This window comes from Ursus maritimus, assembly GCF_017311325.1.
Source record: "Ursus maritimus isolate PB19 chromosome X unlocalized genomic scaffold, ASM1731132v1 scaffold_X1, whole genome shotgun sequence".
Lineage (NCBI taxonomy): Eukaryota > Metazoa > Chordata > Mammalia > Carnivora > Ursidae > Ursus > Ursus maritimus.
Window position 1 is genome coordinate 93,610,846 of NW_024423319.1, and position 12,800 is coordinate 93,623,645.

The 12,800-nt window shown below is 35.4% G+C and overlaps 1 protein-coding gene across 1 annotated transcript in view; it reads right to left on the bottom strand.

Moving 5' to 3' along the window:
- Positions 1 to 12,800, bottom strand: part of CFAP47 (cilia and flagella associated protein 47) — a 503,621-nt gene that overhangs the window by 105,652 nt on the left and 385,169 nt on the right. The window contains exons 54-56 of the mRNA XM_040635242.1: positions 12,297 to 12,405; positions 9,386 to 9,490; positions 5,843 to 5,999 (exon numbers count right to left, since the gene is read on the bottom strand). Of these exons, the coding sequence (XP_040491176.1) occupies positions 5,843 to 5,999; positions 9,386 to 9,490; positions 12,297 to 12,405 (371 nt within the window). The remainder of the gene's footprint in view (positions 1 to 5,842; positions 6,000 to 9,385; positions 9,491 to 12,296; positions 12,406 to 12,800) is intronic.

The following is a 12,800-nucleotide window of genomic DNA, read 5'->3' on the forward strand; positions in this document are numbered from 1 at the left end:
AAAAAAAAAAAAATTAAAAATATATTCCTACAGCTTTAATGAAAGCACATTTTATTATATTGAAGATGGGATTTGTGTAAAAGGAACTACTGGGTCATAGAAAAAACATTATAAATTATATTTGTACTTAATTCTTTATGAAAAGGAAATAAGCTCTATTGACATTAAGTATATGAGTTGATAATGCTACACGTATATATTTCCCAAGTAAATATATGCACAGTGAAGTGAATGCTGAGAAATATTTATTAATTGAGGTATATGATTTTAAAACATATTTTGAGACCTTTGTGTAGAGAGCAGTGCTTCTCAAAGTGTAGTCTTCTGACACCCTGCACTGGAATAAGTTATGCTGGCAGGGTCTCCCCCAGACATAATGAATCAGAATAACTGAGTGTGGACCTGGAAATCTAAATTTTGATAAGTTCCCAATTATTGGTTACTGACTTTTAAGATCTACTAAACAAGAAAAAAGGAGTTCCACATATTAAGTCTCCTGAAGAGTGTCTAAAGTAAAAAAAAATTAATTATAAGCAAGTTGAATCTCAGATTACTTTTCTGAAAAGTGGCTATAACAGTAATTTTATATCTAATTTTCCATACTACAAAAACATTAATCATTTGCTATAAGCAAAGCAAACTAAGACAAATAATCCAATTAAACTAGGGTACAAAGAGACTTTTATATATTTTTTATTTGATATTCCAACTGCCCACCAATCTCACATCTCCCAGTAATATTTATTGATTGATTGAAATACTTAGTTGAGTGCCTTAATTTGGGAGAGATTTTGAGAGTGTGGGACTTTCTCTTACACTTATTTTTCTCTTTTTTTATGTATACATAAAGCTACGCACACCCTGATTGGCAAGATACAATGATCACTACATATTTAACATAAAGATTTATTCAACTCTGGAGGTACTTTAGATAAGACTCAGAGAGCCTCCAGGGACAAGATTTTCAGAAACTAATTCTAACATGTCAAATCAAATGCACCAGACATTGCCTCTCCCTGTCCTGTAAGCATCATTAACATGTCATAACTATGCTACAATGTGTGCTTTATTATTTTACTGCTGATGAGCACCATGGTTATAATTAACCCTGAGTCAACAGCAACTCAACACAGCACTTGTTTACATCAATCAACCCTGAAAATGGAAGTTGAAATTTGTAAAACCTAATATGATAATTGATAGGTACACCTTTATCCCTATGTTATTTTGTTTTGCTCTTCAATAAAACTATTGATGTCTGGAAAAGAACCCACTTACACTTAAATATTTGAGTCAAATCACTAATACTGCATTTAAATTTGAATTCAGTAGAAAGAGTGAATAATCTCAAGACTATAGCTATTTTAGTAAAGAAGAAATGAAAACTGCTACTTCACATGCATCAGTTACTGCTTCATTCATTTATATAACTTAATTTAGGTATATAACCCACACTGATATTTCACAAGTAGAATACTACATGAGATCAAAATACAATGTATACATGTATGTGTATACGTATATTGCCGATACAGTCATTTTGAAACGTGTGTATGACAGTTTTCAGCATAAAATAGATGCTCAAAACACATAATCAGTGACTGAAGATTCAATTCCTGCTCTATCAACAAATATGGCAACTTTGAAATACTTATTTAGTTAAGAATAAAGCTATGAGTTAACGTAACCCGTCATTAGTGAGCACAGATTAGCAGGTTTGGAATGTGGTTATATGAGCAAGGGCACACACATACATATAATGGAGATGTGTCCTTAAGTTCCTTAATTCATCAGGCCCTAATTTCTAACGTGTTGACTCAGACCCATTCATGGCTACCTTCCTTTTTTCCACCTTTATTTCTGGCTAAGTAGGGTAGAAATTTGAGAGCAGGGATTGGGTGAAGGGCATAATTACTGATCCGAGAGGATTGTGGGAACTGAGTCCATTGATAGCAGTCACCGAGCAAGGGTACATGTCCAGGCCAAACAAGGGGGCCAGGACAGGAAATCCAAGCATGTGTTGATGAGGCAGAGCCAGAGTCTGATGGCAAAGTCAAAAAGAAAAAAGAAGGGACCTGAAGAGCTGAGAAAATGTGAAAGGAGTAGGAATCAGAGGTATTCCCTGAGGTCCTTTGATTGGATCGAGGGAGGCCTCTTTCCCTGAGATCTTAGGGGAGGAAGCAAGAAGAGGGGCAAGTGCCATTGTTTAGAGCCTTATCGGTATGGGGACTGACAAGCACCATCTGTAAGCAGACAATGTAGAATGTCAATTAGGTGGTCCTGGAGAAGACAGCTAGATGTGATGAGTTCAAGACAATGTTCAATCACTTACTCACTGTGTGGCTTTGGGAGATTTCTAAGCCTCAGATTCCTCATCTGAGAAACCTCCCAGAGTTTTTTTTTAAGATTGAGTATAGTCACATTTTCAGAACTCAAACATGGTACCAAGTGAGTGCATCACAGATGCGAGGTCCCTGGCTCTCGGAAGCTTGTGCGTACCATCCTGCTCCTCATGGGACTCATTAACGGCCTCCTTTTGAGAAGTCTCTACTATGCTCTGAGTGTTTAGGCCATCTCCTCTCTAGCCACCCTACCTCATTCACCATTTAAAGGCGGCATAAATGAAGATATGAATAGACCCCTGAAATATAATCTTTTCACAACCTTGCCTTGTGTAATGTTCAGTTGAAAGAACTTAGAGACGACATACAGTAGAATTAATAAATTTAATTAAATAGAATTAAAAGATTCTTGAATGTCAAAGGGCAATATTTCTGAGATAAGTGATTAAAATGGAAATAGCTAAAACATCAGCAGAAGAAAAGACGTTAGAGAATTGGCAATATACAAGTTTGAGAATGAGTTTGCAATTCTAAAAATGTTGCCTTCTTGGAAAAAGAGTGTGTTTTGAAAGATATCGTTTCCCATATATCTTATATACCTTGTCTATCTGTCTGTCTATTGAAAGAAAAATCAGTGATGCAGGATCTGAAATACTGTGAGACCTCTCTCACTCAGCAACCACCAGCTTGGTGCAATATTATGAAGTCTAGCTATCAACTTCCCTAAGGGGATTCTGTGAATTCTGTAGCACTGACATCTTTCAAAAGATCGCAAGGGATCGCATAGTCCTATCATGAAGTAATTTCAAGATATATGCAAATATTTAAATCAGAAGGTATTAATTTAGTACCTTTTTAAATGAGTACATTTGACATACAGGTTAAATATTTTGATCCTTGTCAGTCATGTGTCCTTGTGGCCCTTCAACAATTCAGGCCAAATTATGAGTCCCACTCACCAAGGAATATGAAGGCAAGAAGACAGAAACATGGTAGCTAGAAAAAACAGAACCCAAAAAAGAAAGAGGGAGGAGGTTATGACAGAGAGAGAGAGAGACAAACTTCATTACCAAGAAAAGGAAAGGAGAAATATTTTCATAAAGGAAAAGGAGAAAGTGAAGGAAGGGAAGATATCAGAGGTTGTCTTTTTTTGTCCCCAGTCTCCTCAGGCTGGAGGAAGGGGGAGAACCTGAGGGTCTGAACATTTACTCAAGAGAGAGGGAGTCTGGGGCGCCTGGGTGGCTCAGTCGTTAAGCATCTGCCTTCGGCTCAGGGTGTGATCCCGGCGTTCTGGGATCGAGCCCCACATTGGGCTCTTCTGCTGGGAGCCTGCTTCTTCCTCTCCCACTCCCCCTGCTTGTGTTCCCTCTCTAGCTGGCTGTCTCTCTGTCAAATAAATAAATAAAATCTTAAAAAAAAAAAAAAGAGAGAGGGAGTTTACTTAAAAGAGACTGTTTTCAAAATATGAAAGAGTAATAAATCTTTCATTGTCAAGCTTACTGTTTTTTTCTGTTATATAGCAAAAGTATTTTAGACCAATTAAAGAAAATTAAGAAGTCACAAATTGATTCATAATTTATTTCTAATGTTAACAATCTTGATCCAATATGTTTTTATAACATTCTCATAGTTATGAAGTGATTTGGCTGCAATTGCCTTGAAAATTCCATTCCTTGGACAGATCCATTTATCAGCCTTGTGTGTTGTTCCCATACCAGGAATTCTGAGCCCCAGAAGTGGTACAAACTTCACAAACCCGTATTTTCTTGGTGCCTATCTAAATTTGTGGTTTCCAATCCCAGTCAAATACAATACCTTTCATATTTTAATTTTGTCAGTTCCATCCTCCATTCCCTCCAGCAATTATTTCAAACCACTGGGCCACTCTTCAAATTTCTTACTCTATCTCCTTTTCTCAGCAGATAAAAATATAACCATAACTGTACTTAATTCCCAGTCCCTTTGAGACCTAACAATTTATCTACACTCACATTTGTTTTATCCTATCTCTACCTGTCCAAAGGGAGAAATGCCCCTCCCGTTCATGGTTCCTCCTTCTACTTCAAGTCTGATCTTAATCCTCCCAGAGCCTTACCCATCAGCTAAGCCCCACCTCCTTTACAGCTTTAACTTCTGGTCAACTCTGGCTTCTTTCTGCCTATACATATGCTCACATCTCTTCCATATTAAAATGCTGACTTCCTTGAGTCTACAATCAACTTTCAGTAAATAGTGGCATGTCTCTCCTTCTTATCACAGCCAAAGCCTTCACAAGGGAATTATACATTAGATGATATTATGTTCTTAATTTTTACTTAATTATTTTATACCAAGAGCAGGAGATGATCAGGAAAGATGAAAACTTCAACAGGTAAATGATAGTGTCCAGCTTCAGCATTAATCAAAATAGTCATTGGCAATCATGATAAAATACAAGGTTCAGGAAAAGAGGTAATGTCTGTAAAGTACTCCTGATAGCAGCACAAACTGCAACAGTATAACCATCCTGGAGAGCAAGTTGGTTATTTATATCAAAAACCTTAACATGTATGAATTCCTTTTGGCCCAACAATTGAGCTATATACAATGAATTGTGGTGGTAGTAGTAATTTTAGTAGATATAGTAATAATATTTGAAAAGAAAAAATTAGTAATGTACAATATTAGATTTAAAATGTGTTTCAGAAAACTCATAATGAGTTGATTTTCAGACCTTCATTATTTGGTCTTTTAATAGAAAGTGATCAGAAACTCCACATGATCTAATTTAAAAACATGTATCTTCAATATGACATGAAAAAAACCCCAAGTTTTGTTAGAACCAAAAATTTAATCCAAATATGCTATTTATAAAGAAAAGAGGGTACATCCACTGTGGAAAACAGTATGGTTAATCAAAAAGTTAAAGTTAGAAGTACCCTACTATCCAGCAATCACACGACTGGGTATTTACCCCAAAAATACAAAAACACTAACTGAAAGGGATACATGCACCCCTATGTTTATATGATGATGATATTGGGTGATGTATAAAAGTATTAAATCGCTATACTATACACCTGAAACTCATATAACACTGTATGTTAACTATATAAGAATTAGAATAAAAAAAAAAAAGAGGGAAATGAAACAAAACCAGAACACCAGAATTTCTAAAAACTTTTAAGGAATAAGCATTGGAATATTTGACTCATGTCATAAGAATCTTACAAATCTATTACTTTACATATTTGGCTTTACAGATAAAATTGGAAGAACTTGACTTGATACATAGATTTCAAATTTCTGATTCTGTCTCCACGATTTATAAGTTGTGATTTCAGCCAAGATATTTCATCTCTCATACCTTGTTTCCTCTTTTATACAATAATGCTGTTGAAACAGCTAATAGATCTCTAAATTGTCCATTATCTCTAATATGGTTTGATTCTGTGATAAAATAAGTTTGACTAATAATTACAAAATAACATATGTGAGATATATATAAAAAAAGAACTTACTTGTTAATATGATATTGACCAAAACTTCTTCCTTGGTGGGATTTTGGAAAGGTATAATAATAGATGAATGAAGACGGAGGTATGTGGTTATTCTTTCTATGTCTATAGGCTGGGGGAACAGTCCTACTCCAGAGAGGTAGAATATCCATTCTTTAAACTGTTTAAAGATAAACATTCATGACATATATATCCTAATTGCATACATTTTATTTGCAACGCTTAATAAATAATATGCATAAAAATCTTGGTAGATAAGAAACATTTCAGCGTGCCTGGGTGGCTTAGTCAGTTGACTCTTGATTTCGGCTCAGGTTGTGATATCTGGGTCGTGAGATCGAGCCCCACGGGCTCCGCTCAGTGGGGAATCTACCTCTCTCTCTCTCTCTCTTCCTCTCCCCCCTGCTCCTGCTTTCTCTAAAATAAATAAATGGATCTTTATTAAAAAAACCATTTTGTTGTCAATATTTAATATGCATTGTTATACATTCTTTTCTTTTCCAAATTCCTTTTGATTTAATTGAATATTCAATGTATTTCTGCACTAAAAAAAGAGAGCAAAAGACCAATAGTCAAATGTTAAACATATCTGAGGTTATTGATAGCAACAAAAAGGAGAAATCTTAATGAAAACCTTGTACTTCTGCTCAAGGTTTTTTAAAAAAACAATCTGTCTAGCAAACTGGATACTAAACACTACATGAAGTTTCCAAAATCCTAGAGTGAATTTCAAATGAAATTCAGATAGTTATCACATGAAGGCTAAGATGGTGAGGCACAGATTGAAGTCCCATTAAAAGGAAATGTGCACAACTGCACGCCTTATTATTTATCCCTACAGCCTAGTACGGTGTATGCTCTGTTATGACATGATAGAGAAGAATGGCTCAAAAATTATGTGAAGGAGATTGCAGGTAGCCACTGTTCTTGTCTGGGTTTCATAAACCTGCAAAGCACTGTTTGAAAATGTTCCCTTTGTGTTCATTTAGAATAAAAACCCCCGAGAGTACAACAGACTGTGACTCAGTTCTGCAATGAACACTTTGCTAATGTTCCAGATGAATAAAGAGGTCACAAAGTGAAAACCAACAAACAATAACCTAGTTTATAATATTTTAAGCTACATGGATGTGTCCAAGCCTCCAATAAAAGAGGAAAACTTTTAAGATTGTTTCAAACTAGGACAGGTGGTGACAGTAAATCTATAAAATGCTGTCTCTGCATAGGAAGGATTAAAGGTAAGTTTTATCTGCATATTTCTTCAAATGACTGCATTACTTTCAGTGAGAGATTCTACCAGCAGAATACAAGTGCACTATATTTTCACTTACAATGTCCAAACCTGACTCCACACAATTCAATGACTGGAATCAAGCATCAGGGTTCAATTACATTAACAACTTTTTTTTACATAAATTACTTACTTTTTGGGGTACTTAATAAAAATCAATCCTGGATGACAAAAATGAAATTACTTTATTTATTTTTTTAAAAAAGATCTTATTTATTCATTTGACGGAGAGAGAGAGACAGCCAGTGAGAGAGGGAACACAAGCAGGAGGAGTGGGAGAGAAAGAAGCAGGCTCACAGTGGAAGAGCCTGACGTGGGGCTCGATCCCAGAACTCCAGGATCACACCCTAAGCCGAAGGCAGACGCTTAACGACTGAGCCACCCAGGTGCCCCAAAAATGAAATTACTTTAAACCACTGGGAATGAGCCAAACTACAAAAACAAGAAGGCCATGTTTTCATGTTTCACGAGTGGCCTGGAATATAAGAGCTTCTAAATTGAACTACATCCCACCATTATGAACACCAGTATCCAACAACAGCCCTAGCATTGCTTAAATTATCCCCTTGGGTTCAGAGAGGGAAATTAAAAATTATCCAAACAAACATGTCCATGAAAAAAAAAAAGTACCATTTTTAGCCCACCTTTATCCAAAGTTTTTTGAAAGAAGACACAGCATAACCTTTAAAGATCCAATTCCACGGGCGCCTGGGTGGCTCAGTCGATTAAGCTTCCAACTCTTGATTTCAGCTCTGGTCATGATCTCAAGGCCGTGAGATCAAGCCCCGTGTGGAGCCCCATGTGGAGCCCCGTGTGAGCCCCACATGGAGAACCACAATGGGCTCCACACTCAGTGGGGAATCTGCTTGAGATTCTCTCCCTTTCCCTCTGCTCTCCCCTGCTTGTGCTCCCTTTCTAAAATAAATAAATCTTTTAAAAAAAGATCTGCCTTGTTAAAATTATTTTTGTAGAAGGAAATAATCTCTACTATACTTTACCTCTTTTGTATGAAAAGGATTATTGTTTTTTATTCTTTAATATTTTTGAGAATCAAGGATACTTCCAGAGCATTGCTTCAGTTTATATAAAAGTCAGTCATCATGTAAGAAATTTAATAGCCTCAAATTTTTTCCTTCTGCAGGTAAATTACACATTTCTTGGAAAAGAGGATACTCCAGTCACCCACAGGTCTTACACTGACATGGGGTCCCCCATATTATATTTGATTCGACTGCCTCTCAGGTGGCAGGGTTTTGTAAGCTCTTTGGTGTCCTGTAGGATTTAAAGCACATATCTCCATTTACATTCTTCCTTATAACACTTGAAGAAATAAAAAGTATTAATAATAATTGTCAAAAGTTATGTAAAAGTTTCACTGGCAGTAAGACAGTTATAATAGTCTGTAGGTAGCTGCAAAAACAGTCAAGAAGACAAGTTGAAGTCACACATCCTGGGTTCGGGTCTGAGTTAAACCTCTTACTAGCTGCCTGACCTTAATTTCTTTGTGTCTGTTTCCTGATTCATAAAATGGGATTGATATTTCCACCACAGGACTGTGGTAAGAATGAGTTGATAGAATTCTTAGAATGGCAAGTAGCAAGTTTAGAGATGCTTAAAAAATTTATTAGTTATTATTGTTTTTATTTTTTATTTATTTTTTAAAAGATATTTATTTGAGAGAGAGAAAGTAGAAAGGGGATGAGGGGCAGAGGGAGAGAATCTCAAGCAGACTCTGCACGAGTGCAGAGACCAATGTGGGGCTTGATCTCATGACCCTGAGATCATGACCTGAGCTGAAACCTGATGCTTAACCAACTGGGCCACCCAGGCGTCCCTGAACTATTGTTGCTTTTAAAAAATTATTATTAATCAGTAACACCGTACAGATGAAATACAATGAAAAAATAATACAACATTTGCAAGACCACATTTTCTACTTTAAGTTCATGAAAATACAAGTAAACAAGCCAGAAAATTAACATAAATGCAGCAAAGTGGCATTTCCATTAAAATACCTATATTTTAAATCTGGTTGTACATTCTCCTTCATTCAAGTAACCTAAGGATTTAAAAATGCCTTCTATAGATGCCTTCACATGCACAATGTACACCGTATTTCCAAAAGTTCATTTAATTAATAATTTACAATGAACTTGTTTTGCTTGCAAAATATGTCAGTGAATGAATTAGATTTACTTATTTATTTATTTTGAAACTTAATGAACTTGACTTGGTCTAAGAATACTCTATTATACCTGAGTACAGGAGAAGACGATAGAAACTTGATGACCAGTTCTTCCAAGAGCCGAAGGAAAAAAGTGAACAGATACTTCGTTGATGGAGTGAGGAGGTACGGTCAGCTGTGTAAATTCAGAGAGAGAGAAAAAAAAAAATCAATGCTTTTGTTTGAGTCAGGATCTTTGCATGCTAGGTATAAGCCAGGTTGACTTTCGTGTGATTGGTGTGTTACCTTGTATTGTTACCCATTCTTAGTATATCTGCTTGGTGAAGACTGGTATAATGGCCATGGTAAGCAGTGTTTAGTAATGTTTACCCCATGCTCTTCCCTCAGACAATGACCACATGGAGTTACTCACTTTATAAAAGGAAATCAGGATTAATTTTTAAAGCTGAATAAGAACCCCAAATAAGAAAATACACATTTTTTAAAGAATCCATAGCTTATCGATCGTCCCAAGATACATGTGAAACCACTGGGAACCTAACTTGTAGCCCTAGTGATGTCAAAAGAGATAAACTGATTGTAAGCATAGATGTAAGGAAGGCTTCTTTAGTATACAATGAAGTGTTCCTTTTTGTCCTATTACATACAAGGTGTGACCTGTTAGAATAACTTGAGTCTAAACAGTATTAGAATGAGTTACCTCTTTAAAGACTGTGAAAGAAGCCAGCAACTCCATCAAAATGCTATACTGTGAATAATATAATATTTAACATCAACGCTTACAGAAATGAAAAGGCATATGTCTGAAAAGTACGTTTATTTTTTTCACTACTGTATTTTGCCAGATCACTTTTGAAAATATAAAACTGCAATATAGCAGTGTCATTCAAATCCTTGTAGAATGTAGCACTTAGTGCTTAATAATGTTCTGGTAATGACATGAAATACAGTTTATTGTTATATTTAGAACAGTCACCTCCTTAACTATATATAAGTGTGGTTTATCTATAGCAAATATTTTTATCTCAGGCTGCCTCTCCCTCTGATAGTTAATCACTTAAGTTTATGCACACATAAGGAATATAAATTAATTTCAATATCAACCTTAGCAAAAAAAAATAAGAAAAGTTGTATCTCATATATTCCTTCAATTTAGCAAATACGAAAAAAGTTCTCTAGATAGATAGATATAAGGAAATCATCTATTTCATTGGAAAAATCATATACTACTATATTAACTTGCATTTTAATTCTAGTTGTACCACTTACTACCCACATGGTTTAAGTATGTTAGCCTCTCTGGTCTCAAATTCCTCTTCCTTAAATATATGTCAGAAGCACGTGGTGCAGCTTGAGGCAGTATATATAACCAAACAGTAACTCAATAAAATTCCTTTATTTTCACCTAAAATTCACTGAAAAATCCCATGGTTTCAAGGAAAGGAAGATAAACACTATTGGTTGGAATTTATCTGCAGCAAATGTACTGGTTTAATGTAATGGGATATAGATAATATGTTACATATAGGACCTTTTGGAAACTTGCGAACATTTAATTACAAGCGTCATCATAATAACCAATTCCAATATGTGAGTTTACACTGGATCTTAGTTGAAGAGAGAAAGATTATCGGGACAACTGAGTAAACTTTAATTTGGACAGGATACTAGATGATGCGGGAGATTAATTGTGCTATTAAGAAGTATAATCTGAAGTATTTAGTGTTGAAATAGCATTATGCCCACAACTCACCTTCAGACTGAACAGTAAGAAATGTAAGAGAAAGAAGACAAACGTAGCAAATCATTAACATAAGAACCAAAATAGAAGGTATAAATTTGTGCTTATATATGCACAAGCATATATAATAATACAGAGCATTATTATTAAGCACTAAGATTAATTAAACTATATACACAATGTTATATACACAATTGTATATATAGTTTAATCTTAGAGTAACTATACTAAAATGTACACACATGCTTGTATTACTTAACACTGTATTTTCCATAAATTAAACAAAATATGGTGGTCAGGATATAGTTTACAAATAACTGAAATTCCTCATTAGAAAGTGGTGTTAGCAATATAATACTTAGTGATATCTAATTTGACACATTATGGCAGTTAAGAACTAATTTCATATCATAATATTATTAAGTGGCAACCAGTCATTGACAGGAGATAGGTATTAAGATACAAATGAAATCACGTTATAGATTTCTTGAACAATCATTAACAGCAAATAGTAAACGCCTTTATTTAAATACTATATCTACTTAACAGGGCTTCATGATTGATGGTTAGATCCTCTGAAGAAAATAATCTATCACAATTACCATTTTGAAGTTTACCTGCATGATTTTGGTACGCACTGAACGTATTTGGTATCATATGCTTTGAAACAAAGATATTGATGCTAAAACTTCAGATCTTGTTTTGTTACTTGTGGGAGGAGAAAAGTGACTGGGGCCCATTGACTGGTTCTAGTCTCTGCTAGGGACCAAGGAATTAGAAAATGGGGTAGAGAAAGGAGAGAGGGTCAGAGTTGTTCACATTGTTTGGGAGTGGGGGACAGGTGATGGGCAGGAACTCATCAAGTGCTGGAAGGAACTAGCCTCTTGGAACCCTGGAAACACAGAAAGATTGCTGAGTCAATATCATACTACTGGGAAATGATTTCTAAATCTGATTACTAAAATGGTCAGAAATAAAGCACAACCGGTTTATTTAAGAGGCCGGTGATAATGAGTATGATACTAGCATATAGAATTTTAAAAATTTAGATGAACACATTATTGGTTTCTTTGATCAATTAAAATGGGGGAGAGATATATATGTATATAAATTCTATTTTTAAATTTAAAGCATTTGAAACCTTATTAATAAAACATGATAATACTCCATGATGTCTCAAAATCAGTATTGAAAAACGCTCCAGTAGTGGTAGGTTACTTGGCTTTCCAAATGTACTTACTGATGATCTGTTAACATCCAAGACAAAATTTTCAGGATTACTGTTTGTTGCTTGCAATTCTAAGGTCTCATGTGTAGGATTAATTAAAGGAATGATCTGAGTGACATACCTGGAAAGAAAAATGAAGTGAGTAAACTTGTTCATAAGCTTGTACAATGATAATTCTATAAACCTGAGGACTGCCATGGGTTGAACTGCATGTCCAAAAAAGATATATTTAAGTTCCAACTCCCAATACCTCAGAATGTGACCTTATTTGGAAAGAGGGTCACTGCAGATGTAATTAGTGAAGATGCGATCATACTGGAGTAGGGTGGCCCTTAATCCCTTAGGACTGGTGTCCTTATAAGAATATAGTGTGTAGACACATGAGAAGATGACCACAGGGCAACGGAGGTAGAGAGTGGAGTGACGCGCCTCTAAGTCAAGGAGTACCAAGGACTGCTGGTAAGCACTAGAAGCCACAAGAGGAAAGGAAGCATTCTCTCTCCCTGGTTTCAGACG